General features: G+C 39.4%; 1 protein-coding gene across 4 annotated transcripts in view; it reads right to left on the reverse strand.

Moving 5' to 3' along the window:
- The window catches only part of ARHGAP17 (Rho GTPase activating protein 17), a 51,189-nt gene that overhangs the window by 12,531 nt on the left and 19,305 nt on the right, over positions 1–19,353 (reverse strand). For all 4 annotated transcript variants that reach the window (XM_067306629.1, XM_067306630.1, XM_067306633.1 and 1 more), the window contains exons 2-13: positions 13,460–13,499; positions 9,258–9,362; positions 8,315–8,391; positions 7,081–7,192; positions 6,806–6,882; positions 5,884–5,995; positions 4,782–4,850; positions 4,538–4,619; positions 2,329–2,456; positions 1,797–1,908; positions 1,140–1,221; positions 613–693 (exon numbers count right to left, since the gene is read on the reverse strand). In XM_067306629.1, the coding sequence (XP_067162730.1) occupies positions 613–693; positions 1,140–1,221; positions 1,797–1,908; positions 2,329–2,456; positions 4,538–4,619; positions 4,782–4,850; positions 5,884–5,995; positions 6,806–6,882; positions 7,081–7,192; positions 8,315–8,391; positions 9,258–9,362; positions 13,460–13,499 (1,077 nt within the window). The remainder of the gene's footprint in view (positions 1–612; positions 694–1,139; positions 1,222–1,796; positions 1,909–2,328; positions 2,457–4,537; positions 4,620–4,781; positions 4,851–5,883; positions 5,996–6,805; positions 6,883–7,080; positions 7,193–8,314; positions 8,392–9,257; positions 9,363–13,459; positions 13,500–19,353) is intronic.

A 19,353-nucleotide genomic window follows, 5' to 3' on the forward strand; every position in this document is an offset into this window, starting at 1 on the left:
AATAAGACTATCAGATTTTTTGCTTGGTAGTTGTCTGCTATGCTTCTAACTCATGAAGCACAGGTGTTGAGTTTGGTAGAAAGGAAAACATCTCCCACCTTAAAGTGACCTCCAAAAGTATTACGCTTTCGGAAAAAAAATCTTTAGGTAGAGAATGCCTATCAACAGCTATTTTCATATCATGTAATGGAACTTCCACACTTTTAAGAGCCAGAGTTTTATTCTGTTTCATTCCCAAAAGGTAAAGCCAAAAGGAAAAATAAAATGCATAAGATGCATCCAGGTGATATTTCTAAACCTAGAAAATATGAGCATAGCAGGTGAAAAGTCATAAACTACTGCCAACACTATGACATTTAAGTGGATGAGTTCCAAGCATCACCATTTCATTGCAGTCAGTAATGAATTAACCTGACTGAAAAAAAAAAAAATCTATCTATCTATACCTCTCACCAAAGCAAAGCATGCTAGCTACTTGATATATAAAACAGAATGCTCTAATGGAATGTGGCCAAGAAAAAACTGAATTAGTTTTAGTTGATCAGCTCTGAGACAGGTGATGCCCTAGCACTAATGCTGCTGTGCAGGAAGTCAACAGCTGCTCATTCATACCTGAAATTAGCATGATAATGCTTAGGCAACCTGTTACAAATTTTCCACAATTCTTGTAGCTTCTTATCCTGGTCCTGAATACTGCAAGGAAAAGACATTTCTATTACATCATACTTTCAGATCAGAAAATGGTGATTTCTTCCATGAACAAAGAGTGAATTAATTAATGTAAAACAGTATTTATTAGGCCTAAATAGAAAGTTATTCAATAACCTGCTTTTCAAATTCCCAAATTAACTCTCCTTGTAACAAAAAGTTGATTACAGCATCAATGCTATGCAATCAATAGCCTGAAGTAGCCCTTGTGTTTAAGTGTAAAATAGCAAGGTGTTTCACCAACATGTTTTAATACAATTACTGTTAGTTACAACACAATTTAAAATAATATGGTACACCAAATACTCACTAGTTAGATCAGAAAAGTCAATTGTGTGAGCTTGGACTTTTCTTTTTAGTTTATATATGATACGGAAATTTGATAAAAATGTGTGCAATATTTTCTGTACATCCATTTTTAGTATGCTTACTTTGCAGCTTGCGTCCATTCTTCATATAGACTGTATGTCATTAAAGGTTCTGGCAGCTCTCGCAAATAGGATTTTAAGGCACCTGCAATGTAGACCAGGAAAAGACAAACCTTAGCCAACACTTTGAGACTTCATTTAAAACTTTGGCCCTAGATTTGCAATTTTATCTGTGCAACAGGACCTAAATCCCAGTGAAACAGTAGGAAGACCTGACATTTCTGCAGTATATCTGCTCAGCACTTAACACAAGTAGTCATCTGGTAATTACTGTAATTTGAAACTCATACGATAAAACTTTGAGTCATCCCTCTGCAAGACAGCTACATTATTAAAGCTACATATGGCTCTAATCTCCCTTGATTGTGTTAACACTCCTGTCATGAGAAGAAATATGATACTGGAATTACTACGATCACCTGAATTTTAAACACAGCTCTGACCTGCAGAGATAAATACATAAAGTGTGATTAGTATGTATGCTCTATGCTTGATCTGTGTTAAGTTATGCAATGGAGCGAGCTTCAATTTACTTTCATTCATGGTTTACCTGCACAGAGAGCAACACCTTATACTGCAACAGGTCAACAGGTAAATGAACAGAATAAACTTCCATTATATCAACTTATACCAGGTTCTGATTCAGAACATTCACAATACCTGCAACAGCATGGGGGTCTGAATAAAATTCATCAAGCTGGGAAGCTGAACAGTCCAAGGCAGCTTTCAGTTTTTTTAATTTGGAGGCTCCAGCAGCTATTCTGAATAAGCCCTACATAATAAGGAACAGATGTATTTGACTGATACCAACATGTTATTATAAGCATGAAATAGTAAAAGTTATATCAGTCTCTTTTCAGAGCAGTTTCAATTTCAGTATCATCATCCTATATGGTTATGACCAAGTTAGCTCTTCATGTGTTACAGCTATCTGATAATTCTTTAGTCCCCTCTCACCCCTGGCCCTTTCTTGATTTTTCATTCTAGTTGTATTACATCTCAAAGGTATTTCAAATAGTGTCCAAGGCTTTTCCAAGAGATTTATGATTTACACTAACAAAACAAAAAACAAAAACAAACAAAAAAAAACCTTAAGCATTTTGTTAAAGCATACAGAGGTAAATATAGTCTGCTAGTTTCACTGAGCTCCTTTTTCCCCTTCATTCATAGGGCATGAAATGGTGTGGCCTACCTCCTCTCTCATTCCTGTTTCCAAAAGCATCATTACACAGGCTTCAATAGGGACTGCAATTTCACGACCACTGCGTTTGAGATGCTCTTCTAAAGGCGTTCCAAAAGCTGGTTTTTCAGTCCATTTGTCTAGTTGGAGAGTATCAAAACACTGAGCAATATATCTAACAGAATAACTTGAATTATGTTCCACATAAGAAAAGAAGAAAGCCTCTAGTACAGCAAAGGAATTTTAAGAACGCAATAGAAGTTTAGAGCCCTGATTGGTAAAATCCCTCATATCATGAGTAAAGAGAAAAATGAGCCTGCAGGTATTCTCAAGTAAAAATACTTCTGCCTCTTTCTGGATAGCACATCACACATATCCTCTGTATAACTGGAAGGTGCATGTCCCACCAGGACTCGGCAACAACGTGGTCACACGGTTGTAAATTACACTAATTCTGCTTTGTCGAGACTCCAGAAGGCTTAGCTTTGCAATCGCCTTTGAGAAAGTTTTGCCCAGATTGCATGACTTGGGCCGTTCTTAAAGTTTTAACTGTATTCAGCACAGATATATACTGAACTATTAAGTTAACACAAAGTTTACTGCTTATTTAAAGAATCCCAATGTCTTACATGAGAATTGCTATGTTAACAGCCCATCACTGTAACAATTCCACAAATTTTCCAATTCACTTAATTTCTCTTGATTGTGGCTTAGCTTTGAAAGCCAAAATTGGCATAGTTGTTTTTCCAGATGGTATGTACATTCCCTGTTTCCTACGAGTTATTTTCCCCCCATATTTTTCTGCTATTTTAATTGAAAAATGCAAATATAAAAAGGTTAACAACTGTTAGTTCACATCCATTATTTCTTCCATGGGGAAAAAAGGTTAAGACAGTCAAAGAACTTTGTAAGACTCCTCTGAAGATGTGATGTTTCTGCAGAGGATTTAATTTATTCTTTGTGTTTGCAGAAACACATCAACTGTATCCCTCATGTAGCTCTAAAACATTCAGTAACACATCATGAGGAGCACATCACTTTCCCCAGCTGGGCAAGTTACAGCAAACATTAGGAAGAGAGAGCGTAGTAATTTGTTCAAAGACGCAGTAATTTGCGTAACTGAAGTCATGTCCTGCTCTTCGACTCTGGGCCACACTGCCTCCTAGCATGCCTTTTCAAAACGATAACCTCTTCTGAAGCACTCACAATATGAAAAGTTTTGTGCAAAGTAACTAAGAAATAAAGAAAATCTCAAGCAGTCGGCTCTATATCCTGTAAACAGATAACCTACCAGACAGTCATAAAGCACCTCTGACGCTGGGTAAGCATCATTTGTTTGCATTAGCTTGCCTCCCATCAGATCTATAGAGTACAGATATTCAATACTATCTTTCATCAATACTCTCATATGTCTCAATATCTTCAGTTTAGTGGTTCAGTTTTTACAACTTGCATGTGGTCCACAACTCAAGATACTTTAGAGTCTTGTTCAGCTCAAAATATACTTTTCTCAGACTCTGTTCAAACTTCTTGTTCAAAGCAAACAGATTAAGAGACAGTACAGTCAGTATTTAGGTAGCATACTCAACAGCTCACAGCGCATCTTCAAACCAAGTAGCTGATACACCTAAACTTGTGCTGACAATGAAGAGCTTAGTAGCATAGAGAAGGAATGAAGCTGTCTCGTTCACTTCTTTGCTTAACTGGTATCTAGCACAGCAATCTGAACACTCAATCAGCCAACTGCAGTGCAATGTGCACACGTGGAAAAGGGATGGTATAGAGGCAGGAAAGAAGTCAGCTCCATAGAATCTGGGGAGTTTTTCTGATAATCCCCTAGTAATCATTTAAGAAACAAGGACCTTACAATTCCTAATTCACAATGAAATTTTTGCTGGCCAAAAGAGCCAGGAATGAATTAGCAAAAGGTCACATGATATCAAGGAAAGAAAGAACGCATGAGTGCAACAAACAAAAATCCTTCCTTTACCCTCCTGTATCAGACAGATCCTTAATATTGTATTAGTGTGTTAAAATATGACTGGAGAATTCCAGAAAATGCAGCAAAGATGGAAATTATGCTTGTGAATGTAAAATTGTTAAGTAGATCAAAATGGCCTTAATAAATAAGTCTGCATGCAAAGAATTGAGATAAAGGAGAACATTGTGCATAGGTGGCACAGGCAAGGAGAAGCATCAGCCAGAGCACAGGTTACTTTACCTTGATGGGCTTGAATTTCGGGGAGGACCTTTTCTAAGACTGCTAATGCTTTTCTATGGTAATCTGCTTGTGCTTCTAATAACTGAGAACAGAAGCCACATTTTAAAAACAAAAACAGCATTAGCTTCTGATGAGCATATAATACAATACTAGAAGGTTTAGTACATGAAATGTAATCTTTGAGAATCGAGTATCTACACACAGAAGTGCTGTAATCAAAGTGATATTGAAAAAGAATACTCACCATAACAAAGAATTTAGCGTATTCCCCTTCTTTGGACACAAAATTATACATGTCCGCTGCTAGTTGATCCTTTGAAGAAAGAAAAAAAAGGGGAGGGAGGAATGCAAAACTGTAAATCAAATTTACAGGTTACATGCAAAGAGAGAACCAAGTACATTTACTTTGCGCGCAGTAAGTTTGAACTACTGACTCCGGCAGCACAGAAAGCCAGTAATCCACCCACTCTATACACGCTCAGTGGTAGACTCCCGATAGGCTTATGGGATGAACTAGTGGCAGCTGCACCTCTTCATTCATGGTAGGGTTGAAAGCAGAAAAGGCTAAGAACACCTAACCTATTTAGGTGCCTATATCTAACACAGAATCTATTTTCTACTACTTGCAGAGAAGGTATGTGCACTGTGAAGTTACAGTCAAGGTACATCATCTAGGTAATAGAGTGCAGTTCATTTTTGAATAGTTAGCAGCATCCTTTTAAACAGTGTCATTTGTTTTCTTTCAGGCATTTTGAATGAATTTTGCTTAACTTTGTTTATATATCAAAGAAGTTGCCCAATAAAGTTAGCAATTGGATCGTATGGCAATGTATTATTTATAGCCGATCTTTGTATGCAAAGACAAATACTACTAAAAGGTTTTTGGGGCTCAGCACAACTGTAGTAAAATGTACTATTTGACAATTGAGAAGTGAAATTGCAAATGAACTGCTCCAAGCTATAATACTCAGAATGTTCCTTGTATGTCAGCAGCTTGAAATTCATCCAGGCAGCTCTCACTTTATGGCTACTCAGCGGCCTGACACCCTGACCATCCGAGTCAAGGCTAAGACACGGTTCTCTCTAATTGTTTCAGACTAAAACAGCAAATAATGTAACATGCCTGTCTTCAAAAAACAAAGTTTCTCATTAAGTTAAAGCAATTCGGACAAAATTCAGCTAGCACTAACTATACCTCCAAGACATACATTTTGCTAACAACCACTTAGTTTGCAAGTACAGTAATCAGATAGCCAGTTCCACAAGCAAGGTTTACAGAAGCAGCCATATGACGATTGCTACAGTTGCTAGTGAGAGGCATGTAAAGGACAGGACTCATTTCCTACCTTGCATTGTTCTACTTTATTTCCAGCTTCATCCATCTCTTCCTTAAGAGATTCTATTTTTGAAGGATGTACTTGAAAATTTGTTCCTGAAGTCTTGTGGGCTTGGTTATACCTGTGGAAGGAAGGCTTCAGTCATTCACTGAAACCTATAATTACAGAAGAAACTGCATTTATGGGTCCCTTCTAAAATTGGTTTCTTTTGATAAGAAACAAACCCAACAGTTTCAGAAGTTTTCCCCAACGGAACTTTGTGGAGTGTTCAAACTGCCATTTACGATATAGCTGGCATAATTCACAAATAATCAAACAACTATAAAAATCCACAAGAAATCCTGCAGCCTCTACAACCTACAACATGGGCGTTAAGATATTTTAGGATGACCAGTCCCAGCAAGTACTACATAATTTGCCATGACAGTTTAAGTCCAGTTTTGTACCCACAGTATGTTGAAGCAGAAAATAGTTTCAATCTTATTTTATTTAAAAGTTTAATGGCATCCTGATTCCATGAACCTAAGGGAAGCATAAAAAAGCCTACGCTAAGCAGTTGCAAAGAAGCTGGGTAGCCTTGATAAACCAAGCCCAGAGGGCTGCTTTCCAGTGCTGTGCAGCATAATGCTTTTCCAGATGCCAATTTTTACTTAAGCTGACAATGTACGTTAACTAAAAGAGATGAATCTTCAGCATTTTTCCAAATATACATAGGCATGAAAGAGCTCCAAGATCTTGATTCCACTTGGATCCAGAAGTCATAAGTCCTTTTCTGAATAACTCAAATGTAAGTTTGTCTTTTTTTGCAAGTATTAACAGATGTACAGCAGCATTTCAGCAGCAAATACCAGTATCGGATCAGACACCATGAGATGCCAACAAGAAGTTAACATGATTAGAGAACAACCTAGCATTAAAATTAAATTCTTACCTTGCTCTTGCCGAATCCCAGTCCAACACCAACTTTGCAAGTTGTTTCCTCTGCTTCTGAATGTTAGGGATCTCCGACTAAAACCAGAAATCAAGGCTTGTATTTATTTTTAAACTGTGTACTGTGACTACTAAATTTTGTAGATTTCAGACTCATTTTTCAGCATTAATGCATGACTACTTAAAACTGTTTTATTATTAACATTGAGATAAACCTTTTTGCTCAGTTTATACATAAATCCAAACTTATTTGTTCAGTCGGGGGAAGTGACTTACCTCTGTCAGTTGATTCAGTGGATCTAAAATTTCTTTTTCGATTTGTACTTCATGCTGAGAGAGTTCCATTGCCAGTTTATTCTCTGCTTCACCACATGTATCTAGCATTTTCCTTTAAGAATTATAGGAAGTTGTTGTAACATGAGTTATTATCGACTAAGGAAGAAAGATTCAAAAATAATTGTGGCCTGTACCCTCTGCTACCCTTTTGGAACTTTGTGTCAGATAAAGCAAGGCGTTATTTGATGGCATAAAAGCAAGATGCCTTTACGCTGTCATTGGCAAATTTAGGACAGCTGAGGAGAGTTACTAAACCTTTGTCTTAAAATGATCCTATGATAACTATTTAAATATTTTTGGTGGCTTTAAATCTTCTTCTTATACGGGCCCCAAGAATGGGGAAGTTAGAATTTATTTCAAAGCCCATTCTTCCATTTTACCAGATGCAGGAAAATTGACCAATGTAGTATTTAATTTTCTCTTAAGTACCTTTAACTCGAAAAAATCTCTTAACACCACAAAGCTAAGAAATCACATATGCAGTCTCAGGTTCCAAATTCTTGATCTGACCTTTGTTTTAAGTTTGTTCTAAAGATAAACCTTATTTACTTTAGGATTTTCATCCTTATTTAAAATTCCTGCAACAGCTCACAAATACGCACACACAGGTTTTTAGGACATTCTCCACTGCCTCCATTAGTATGTCCATCAGCCACATGGAAACACATTTGCTCTATGAATTTAGCACATTGATGTCAATTTGTTTCAAACGCTTCCATGAAAGTTGGAAACCTGCACTTTGCCAGGACACGGCAATTAGCATTATCTTAAGCCAGAAGCCATTAACGCAAACCTGCAGAATGCAGTATTTATATTTTAAATTTTAAATGGAGTTAACAAGCATTTTACTAATCTACAAGAAGAGAAGACGTTTTCAAAGGCTTTTATGATAGATAATTTGGGTTCTTCATGAACAGTGGAGAGTGTCAGAATCCTCTGTAATGCAATTCAGAGCAATTTTAAAACTTGTCCAGGATCACTCAAGAAGGAATGTTTGCTCGCTTTTTCTCCCTATGGATTAGGGAAGGAGCCTAGAAATATTAGTTTCACTGGGGGGAAAGCTGCCTTTTTGTAGCCAAAGTCTCTATAGCTCTGCAGACAATAAAATGGCAGACTGCGACTTATATTAAAAATAATAATAATAATAAATAAAAATAAAAAGCCAGACACTTACCCCAACAGAGTTTCATCACTTAGCTGGACAGATCCTTCTTGCATATTTTGAGCAAGAGCTGTTAGAGGAAGCTTTTTCTATGGAACAGAAAGAAAAGTGCATATTTTACTTAGTGCTACTTATTCTCTCCAGCTTTCCAAATACATCCCCTAAAATTTTCTCTTCTTCATATAGTTTCTATTATATACATATCCAATTCATTCTTTGACTTTAAGAAAATGCCAAGTCAGAAGAAGTTTCAAGCCTATTTAAGTGCACATCTTTGAATAGTAGCTCTCAAGACTCTTGTTCTCAGATACTTATAAAAAGCACTTTCTTCTCACTTAGTCTTAGCTGGAATGACTGGCTCAAAATGTAAACTGCTTTAAGTCAAAAACAGCTAAATAGCTTTCACTTGAAATTTAAGTAGCTTGTCATTCACCTCCCTGCAGAGGTTAATTCTCTGTCCCTGTATTTTCAGAAGGACTATTTTTCATTAAAAGGAGAAAGCTTGAACATTAATCATTTCTGGTTTTAACATTTCTTAAAAGCCTTTCCTGTGCTTTTCCTAAAGAAACTTAAGGGTCAGAAATCAATCACACATATAGAAACAGATGGCTTAATTTTAGCCATCAGTGCACATAGGTAATTCTAAACATAAGAAACCTGATCGAGTTCTAGAGTATCTTCTTTTCTTAGTCAGGTCTTATGAAAGCTGCAAGCACTCAGCACATTGCACAAATGAGCAAGTGTCTCGACAGCACAGAGGTACTCCAAGCTCAAGTTATTAGATCTGGATGGTGTATCACAAATAGCATTTTACCAATTAACTTGACATATGAGATGACTCTACAGAGTTTTATTTTCTTGGACAATATGAGGCATAGCGGCTGATCAGGATGCAAAAGACCAGACAGGATTCAGACTAGTCTCAGAAGACAAGCCACAGAGCAGTAGTACTTACATGTCTCTTATCAGCATCTGTACCATGTTGGCCCTGAAAACACGCAATTAATCGCTTCTGTGAAATATGACAAACAGATCTCACTGTGTCAAGGCGTCTCTCAATCTAGTTTGTGGGAGGGGGAAGAGGGGGGAAAAGAAAAACGAAACAAAAAACAGAAGTTATTTTCTTGGCCTCAGCAGAAAATCTTCCTTCTATATCACATTTGGTCTTGGCTTGCATATTTTCAAGTTCTACAGCTTACGAGGCGTTCAGACACTTAGCAAAAGTGCCTGGCAGCAAACACATTTGGAAAGAGACTTAAATTGCTTTTGTTCTCAGGGGCATGGTTATTCAGTTGGAGCTTGCAATGTCCACAAGACTAGAGAAGGGTAAAGGGAGAAAATTCTCCCCCTGCTCTTTGTCATAGCAGGAGAGAATCAGTTTGACACTTGTCATCTGGAGTCTGTGATGAACAGAACATGCAGGTATCGAAGACACTAATCCATGGAGAAAATTCTGAAAAAACTCTAATATTCTTTCACTGTAATATTGTAAAGTAGAAGGCTAAGATACATGTGACTAGTTCCTTATGTCAGCCCAAACCTAAATATTTCAAGTCTGCTATAAGGTTTTCTTTTCTGGCTATTAAATGCAAGGAGAAAGTTCCTACATGTTCCAATATCTTCAGGGAGAAACTAATGGGATTCAAAAGGGATGAGGAAGGAAAAAAGAAATAGCAGATATCAATGCACAAACAGGAGTTCAGTTTACCATAGCATATTTGAAACATGACTTGCTATATGCAATGTGAATGTGACAGAGATATATATTAATAAACTGCTCTTTTAAAGGATTCTATGTAAGGAACTGACTATTTTATTTCAAAAAACACACCAAAAGCAAACAACTGAAAGCCTCCAAGTGCACAAGCACTGGGATAGAACTGCTTATGGCACTGAGCTTGCTATGCACAGTGCCAAAGGAATGCAGTTTATCTGCATTTTGATGACTCACCATGATTAAAAGGAGGCCCTTTGGAATGGCTTATATTTAAAAAGCAAAAAAACCTCCCCACGTAGTTTTTATCTGTAAAAATAGTCTGAACAAACTCAAGTTTTCAGTACAGCTCTAAAATCTCTTCTGTTACATTTTCAGGAGGGCAATAATTCTCCCCAGGTTTCATATCTATACATAAATACAGATCAGCTCTGACATACAGAAGTAATTTTAGTGCTAGCTAAATTATTACGCATTGCGTTAGTTCTCCTAAGTGCACACTAACTGGTTTTAAAACAGGAAGTATACAATCAGTTGGCTCTTCCACAAGCAGCAAATTGCTATGTTCTAATGAACACAGAAATGCTGCAAATTCTCCTAGAACGTTATGCATCCAGACTAGAGTGACTTGTTTTTCCTCCCAAAAGGTTTATTTGGTATTTATGGATACTGCTTGCTGTGATAGAATATGGACACCCCTTTCAGTGTCCTCCTAAAGTGGCTACAGTTGGAGGGATGTAATTAGGTCCTAACAAAAGCAGCTAGTAAAAAACACAGCTAGTAAAAAAACAGAGATGCAGACTGAGAAAAGTTGTGAGGAAAACGATTGCCAACTAAGAGATGTAGAAGCAGAGAAGGAACTTGGTGAGGAACAGCGCAGAATCACTTCTGTTCGACGTGGGAACCCCATCCTGGAACACACAAGCAAACGCAGGACAGGGCTCCCTTATTTCCTGAAATTTCAGAAAAGGGAAGCAGCTGTTTTGGTAAGTTCTAGATTGGAGAAGCTCCAGAAGCCAGGCTTATTGTCTGCTGGACTTTAGGGCAGCACCTTTTAAGTCTGAAGTGATGGTAGAAAAGAATCAGTGTAGGAGGGCTGGTGAGGAGGAGGAGGACCAGTGTAGGAGGACTGAAGTCTCACTGGCTACATGAGACACTACAGGGATGAAAAGCTTTTGATGGCCATAAGAGTAACCCAAAGGCAGCTGCTCAAAAAGCTTGGTAAAAAGTATTATGGTAGATTAAGGTGCAGAGAACTGCATTGGTTTTTTTCTTACTGAGCACATAGTAACAATCTCAAAATTAAGTCCACTTTAAAAAGTCTGCATGAAGACACAGGAACAAGAAGGTACTGTTTTACGTCTAGTGTTGCAGCTGAGTTTCTGTTGTGCTAAGATGACCAACACATTCTAAACCATCCCCTATTTATGAAAACATTTACCTTTGCAAGGTCATATAGTTTAGACTTAAAATACTGAGCACAGGTTTTTATCCACAGATGAAACATGGCAACATCCAGTTAACTGAACCGTCTCACAGACCCCAGTGTACCAATGCAGCGTTGTCAGCCATGCATGATGGCTTCTGTTCCCTAGAAAGGCCCTGGAGCGGATATATTCCTGACAGCCTTTTTCCAGAGGGTCTGAATGCCAAACACAAGGGGCATGAGTTTGACAGGAGAAACACTACTCCAAAACTTCATGGTAACATACTTTTTCCCCCAATCGACTCTTTAGCTCAAAGACATCAGGAAAACCATGAAGGACATTAATCTCCATTAAGCTATCTTTAAACTGAAAATGTGACCTAGAGGCCAAACTGTCTGTACCCACAGGATGTCTTCAGTGCACAAAACATTATACAACTAGTTTATTATACACTATAAGCGCATTCCAGAACCTGGGTTTATTGTAGATGCCTTTCCAGTACTGCTGAAGTATATTCCTCCTCTTTAGACAGGAACACACTTACCAGAGATACTTGAAATGGAATATTATGCTTCACAAAACAGAAAAAGCTACTGCAATCCTATGTCAAAGCTCAAGCTAAACATAGAAAGGAACACTGTTGAAAACATGTTTATAAAATGAACAGTACCAAGCTTTTAAGCAATTTAGTTAGATAAGAACCTCCCTCCCCTCCACAAGCCCCCAAGAACAAACAAACAAGTGAGTAAATTCTTCCATTTGGGTGTAGCCAGGCTGTTCTGTGCCTGGGAAAGCCTTGCTTGCAAAATTTTTTTGGCAACAAGCAGCAGAGCTTTTGGCTTTCACTTCTTGTTACTATTCTGCAGCTAAGCAAGAAAACATATGGGCCCTTAAAGGCTATCAAGGTGTTTTAACATCCTTCATGCCACTTAACTGTAAGCTCCTCTTTAGAAATTAGCAATCACACTGCCAAATTGTTAGAATGTGTGTCAAGTAAAGCTGCCCCCTGGACAGAAGGCTAAACTGTTTCTATTCTGCTCATTTAACTATTATTCAAGATCATCTCATGTATTCTCACTAAAACCAAGTTTTAAGCCTGGTACATTCTCTCCTCCTTCTACTTCAATCTGATCAGCTGGAGAAAATTGTAATAAAAGTAGCTGCCTCCATTTTTTTCATATTTGGTCTCCATATTTCACAGCCAGGTCTCAAACTTAAGCATACTAAGATGCTTCGCAACCAATTTGAAATAACCATTACATTTGAAGTTCCACGGACAAGCCAGTGTATCTGACTCTCCTTGCCAACTTACATTCTGCCATCGAAATAACCAGAGGAAGAAACCAGTATAGAAGAATAAGTTTGTAATCAAATTTGTTTCATGTGATCAGTCAACCTAGTTAATCTAATAGTTGCAACTAATATTCCACTGCAAATGTAATCTTTGATTAGATGGTATATTTTTAAAAATACATAATAAATTTGAGAATAATTACTGTAAACTAAACAAGAAGCATTATGTATATTCAGAACAATTACAGACTTTTAGAAGAAATTATGACAGTATCTATTTGCAAGCAATTGGCATATCCTCTGCTGCTTCTCTTAAGGCTGAAGTAAGTTGAGCTCTTCCTAAAGTAGAATAATGAAATAAGACAGACACCAGCTGTGCCTAACCACAACTTCTTCCCAGCTCATAATCTGCCAGAAAGACTGGCAAGTTGTTAGTGCTAATGGTTCTTAAGTTTAACAAGCTAGATCAGTTAATTAAAAGCAAAAAGCTTTATCCTTCACTTTAACAAGCCATACCATAGGATTTTAGAAATAGAAGTACTTTAGCTTTTCAAACTATATCATAGTTTTTCCTGCATGCAGAGAAGTCAGAGCCAAAGATGCTTTTGTTTTCATCCCTATTGAGGGCAATTGTTTTCCCCACAATAGGTACTCCACAAAACTCAGAAGGCTCAAACTTTTTAAAGAACATTTAAAAAATACATATTAACTGAGTTACAATACCTGCAACAGATCTTCACTCAGTACCTCAGTTTTCTCAGCCCTAAAGGGGGATTAAAAAAAAAAAAAAAGTCAAACTAACGAACATGTTCAAGGTCAAAGATTGCAACAATGGTCACAGTGGGATTATAATAAATTGAACATTTTTTAATAAAAGTACCACAGCAATCAACACCATGTTCACAGTGGGGTACATAGCACTGGTTCCTGGCCACTGCCAAGGAATAAACCCCTCGCTCGTGCAGCACACGGAGGCAGGGAGAGCTGCACAGACCGAGAGTTCCCCAACGCTCATCCACCGCACCGAGCTCGTCACAGGCTCAAGAGGTATTTCAGACTGCGCGCAGCTTGATAAAAACCAGCGGGAATCCTGAATAACGTCGCCTGAATAAAAACATGCATTAAAGTAATCTGAATTCAACTCCACGCTGTTAATCAATAACATAATCAACACATCTGAACGTAAAGGAATATAGATATGAGAAAAGCAGGACAGCCAAATTTACCCTTCTGTATTTCACCACTGCAGAGCTTTATGAATCAGCAACAGTCAGTGGAAAAGGCAGCCCTACCACCTTCCCATGATCTTCCTTGGGCACATCCTTCATCAGGAGTCTCCTCTTACCTGATATTGCTGACTTTCCTAGATCTTTTCTATTGATTTAGATTATTATTAAAGATTATCAGAAATTAATAATATTCCAGATAAAGGTCTACTCTCAAAAAAAAAAAAAAAAAACCTGAATGCTTACACATACTCCCAGCCAAAATATTAACAATTGTTACATATATACCCAAGCCTTTAAGCTGTTCCACATCTTTTTCCAATCCCAGTTTATACATACACTTTGAATTGTTTAATGTTGAACCAGATCTGTTTAGTATTGATTCTCATTTCCTGTTACACTGCTTTCTCCTATCTTTCTCTAGCTTGTAGATCTAGCAAAAATAAGTTTATTTTATCCCTGATCTTTTATACATGGCTGTTCGCTTTTACTACATGTCTATTGCTATATATGGCTTTGAAGTATACCAATATTCAAGTTTCCTATTCTGAAAAGGTGACTCCCTCTCTGTCACGGTTTCTTATCCAATACATTGACTTCCCTCCGATCCTAAAGTCTGTTTAATAAGCTACTGGAAGGCTGGTCACATGCAAAAAGTTCATTTTATTGATGTACTTCATCGGTTGAATACGCAGAATGCCTCTAAAGATAAGATTCATCCACTTTTCCCTCCCCCCCCCCCTTTTTTTTTTTTTTTTTTTTTTAAGATATTTGACTTCAATTTCGTGGCACATCACCTGCTTGGACAATGAGTGATCCATAAAGTGCTTAATAATTAAATACTGAAACACAGTAATGCTCAAAACCCCAACAAGAGTAAGACAAAAGCCACTTAGATATTTTGATAGCAACATAAAGCGCAAGAATAACAATATTTATTTTAGGAAAATCTCATACAAGATTAATAAACTTCTCTTCCACAAACACAGAACAGAAGGACCATGCCCGATCAAAACTACGTCCTGTTAGAAAGCAATTATTTGAGGTTTTTGGACTTTTCAGTTTAGCATACACGCAAAATCCCACTGGAGATTACACAGAACCACAGGGTAAGAATACTCTAGCTATAGCAGCACATCTTAAAACAGATTTTAAGTGTGTTGATTTTAAATACAAACCGACCTTAAATAGCAACTACTTACATCAGCTAACTGATTTGATGCAAGCATACAGAGATACTAAATGTTTCATGGGAACAAAGTGCTGTGCCTGATGTTTGCTTTACAAATAAGAAAGTTCTGAAACAGCTGATTTTTTCTGTCCTTTAACAGACTCCCTAAGAGATGAGCCATCTCTATTGCCAAAACTGAATTTGACACTGCACACATCTTTCAAGAAAAAGGCTCGATGAAGTAGGCTGTATTTATCACTGCTAACACTGTTCTCTTCTTGGTCCTGTTTTCCACAGGCAAACAGATGCTTTTCATTATCAGCTTAAGTTAGACTTTTATCTACTGTTAAAAAATGTGTACGCCACCAACTCTGTAAGATGTCAGCAAGTGGCACACCATTTTAGTTTTGTACCTAACCTAGACTTATCTTAGACTGACTTGGTATTTAAGATAAGCAGCTTGGTAAAAAATGGCTCAATGCATGTAAAAAGGCATCAGTTGCAGCCTGTCTTCAAACACGTATCAGGCAGAATCCTGTCCTGACCGAGACGGCACAGGATCCGGTGCTAGGACCGACCGAAGCTCAGGGAGTTCCCCACTGAAAAGGAAGCGGGCCGACCGGCTGCGTTTGCCTGCCACGCACTTGCTGACCAATGCATTTCAGGGTATCTCTTGCAAAAACGCAAGCTTCTTACACCAGCAAATGCAACCATGTATAAATAAGATAAGTATTAGAAGCGTTCTAGTTTTGATATTTAAGAATAATTAACATTTACTTCCAACAGCGTTAAGAATTTCTAGCTAAAAACATCCACACGCTTAACGAAAGATTAGCACGGCAGTTTAGGAGAGGCCCTTAGCCGGCCTGCTAGCAGGAAGCCGGGGACTGCTTTTACCCATCATATTGGGAGAAGCGGGACGGAGTCCCCAAGCCAAGACTGCTCTGCAGACAGACACTGATGACTGCGCGAGTTTTGGAAGCGCGGGGAGGGAAGACCTCGCCCTTCCTGCAGGCCCACATTCCACCTTTAATGAGGAAGCCGAGAGCGAGCCACTGAACAACGTCACTTTGCAGTGACCACAGCCATGAAGCAGAAAACGCAACCTGGGGACAGCAGCACATCCTGTACCTCGCTACCGAGCTGTCGCAGGGGAAGACGTGACCAATGGTCTCTGTAGCTCCCTCTGAACATCAGGTACTACTAGCTTCAGCTTAAATTTAGCATCCAACAGCAGCCGCATGGGACAGGAAGTTCTTCTGTCAGCTAATCTGAGAATTAGCAAATTCTATACAAAATAACTGAATGTTGAAAGAGGAAAACAGCAATCTCTGAAATACTGGACTACTCAACTTTCACCTATCATCGTGCACAAGAATGCAATTTATCTTAAACTGAAACATTAAAAACGAATTTAAAACAGATGCAAATATAAGATGAGGACTGCAAGTTGCTTACACTGTTCATATGGATAAATTTATTTTTGAAGTATTCTACTTCAGTACTTTATTTTCAAGTACCAAGAGTCATCATAAATAGTCTGAAATAAGTTTATGCTGCCTTAGGTGCAGTCGCCTAGAAAGGAAATTAGAGTGCATGCTTTTTATATCAGGACTACCAGGCTTACAGATATACACACATATATAAGACTATACACCTGTAGTACATACCCAAACAGTGGGGATCAGACAGCTTTCGGGGAATGAAACACTAGCGCGCTCACGGCAAAGCCTGTGCGGCTTGCCTGGAGCACGAGGCCTGTCCGTCCTCCGCTTCAAGAGACTCCACTGAAGTTGCTGGAAGCTTTTATCTAACTGGAATCACTGCTTTTTACAGCTCGTCTGTCGATGTGTTGAGAGAACAACATGTAAAACAAATTCTTCCCCATAAACACTGAAGACGGCAGCAGGGGACTGTTAATTCATCTCGAGCCAAAGCGAAGATGCCTTCTTCCTCCCTCTGTTCTTTCGCGCTGTATCTGCCATTCGCCCGATCAAGTAAACTGATTCGGCACGTAGCACGGCAAAACCCAAGAGCAGAGCGCGCTGCATTAGCTTACGGCGTGACCTGCCGAGCACTCCGGTGAGCGCAGGGAGCCGGGCAGGCGAGACGTCCCTTTGCCAGCAGGCCCCGCTCAGCCGTACCGTGAAACCGTGCCCTCAGCAGAAGTCCTGCCTTTGGAAACGACGCGTGCGGCTATTCCAGGCTTTTAAGCAAGCCTCCTGATCACCCCACTGTCTGTTTTGTTTCACTTCATGAATCAGGCTTGAGGAACAAGCTAGACACCTTTGGGATGAAACTAGAAGAAATGCCCCAAGCACCGAAGGGCAGCCAGCTCACGGGACCAAGCTACGGCTAGTCCAAGCAACGCGCTTCATATGCGTGCGGACATGAACTCCTCCACGACTGTTCTGCTCTAGAGATCTTGCTCTGCTGCGCGGGCTGGGCCCACGTTAGCGCCCAGACATGGTCTGAAAACCTGCCTGCTAGCTCAGCCGCCCAGGGCGGGCAGCTCCGAAGCGCGAGGGCGGGCGTATGAAGACCACCCCTGCTCAGCGTTAGCGGGAGAACAGCATTCGCAACTACCAGGCAGAACAGCGGACTTCCTCAAGCAGTGGAGTTTTAAATCTAAACTTAAGGGAGTTTATATATATTCAAAATATATGAGTAACAGCACATTTTTACTGTTGGGTCCTATCTTATCTAGTAGACAGCATGAAGTGATGAAGAAACAGTGTCTTCTGCAATTAAGAACCATTTAAGAACTGAATGATTTAGTTGCAGGCAATGTTCCCAGATGCTTTATAAAATTATTATGGACAAAGGGAAACCTAGCAGTTTTAATAGCTAGCCTTCGGTTTGAAAACCCTAAGCTGTAAACTTCTCCACAGTACATTATGAACACAGACAACCTCAGACTAAGATCATGATTTCCGAACGACAGCAGCTACGGCTGTCCCACATTCCCAGTAGTTAAACTGAACGCAGTCAAAACAGTTAACTCTCAATTGCAAAACTGTGTTCCTCCAAACCATTACTAATTGAAAAAGCATGCTCCGCTTCCCTCGCCCCTCCCCGCGTGCGAGGAGGCTCCAGCCATTCCCGGTTCGGCACTGGCGCTGCCCTGCGCGCTTCCGGAGCCCGGGACCCCGGGCAGCAGCAGGGAGACGCAGCCCCGCTCGGCTCAGGAAGTTCCCCAGCACATGCAGCAGCAAAGGTAGCGGTTACGTAAGACCGAGCAAAGACCACAGGATGATCAGCAGCCTGGGGAACGCAGGGCCTCGGCGTACGAGATTCTTTGCAAGCATTACATGTTACCGCAGCAGAAATACCCAGGCTCTTCAGCTGTTCACATGCTTTAAATATAAAATAGCTGCAAGCCTGGCAGCAGTCCACTGAAAGCAGTAAGAGAGCTGGTCCTCTGGGAACGGAAGGACTGTGAGAACTGAAGGTAAAGTTTTACGCTACACCACTTGGCAAGATACCTCTTAATACCTGTTATGGCGAGACCTTTCTACAAATCAGCTGGTATAAAGATTACAAGTCTTTTGGTTGAAGTGCAGCAATGCACTCTAAAAGACTAGTTCTAAAAACAAAACTAAAAGCAATCACTCGTTACAGCTATAACCACCACCTTAACCAATGATGAGGGTAAAACAGTACAGATACCAAATTCCATAAAAATACTGCTCGAACTTTTCCACAACAAGCAAGCACGTTTTGCACCAGCGCGAGCATCCGAAGCACACAGCTTGATGAGCCCTTTTCAACGGCTGCATCCATGAAAGCAGCTCTTCGTCCCTTCCCTGTCCCTCTCTCCCACTGCTCACAGCTCAGAAAACTGATCTGACTGAAAATAATCTGGCAAAAACAGTTGCTTTTCAGCCAAATCAGCTCCCCAGACTTGCTCTTCACACAAATAACTTTGCTGACGCAGTTCTGCAGGGGGAACAGGTAGCAAAGCACAGCTTTAAGCTCTCCGAACACAGCTCAACCGATGAGTGTCAAATCCTTCACATATTGTTCAAGGACAGCCAAAAAACTCAGCGAGGACAGCTTTTCACTTTCTGATTCTGTAACGCAGAAATTAAAGAAACTCAGCTGACAAACTGAATTCCAGAGATAAAATTTTCTACCTTTCAAGGGGACAAAAACTATATAAGCACGTGTAAGACAAAGATCTATTAAATCAGAGCTGGGGAGTTAAAAAGTGAAGCTTC

This window comes from Apteryx mantelli, chromosome 16, assembly GCF_036417845.1.
Source record: "Apteryx mantelli isolate bAptMan1 chromosome 16, bAptMan1.hap1, whole genome shotgun sequence".
Classification (NCBI taxonomy): Eukaryota; Metazoa; Chordata; class Aves; order Apterygiformes; family Apterygidae; genus Apteryx; species Apteryx mantelli.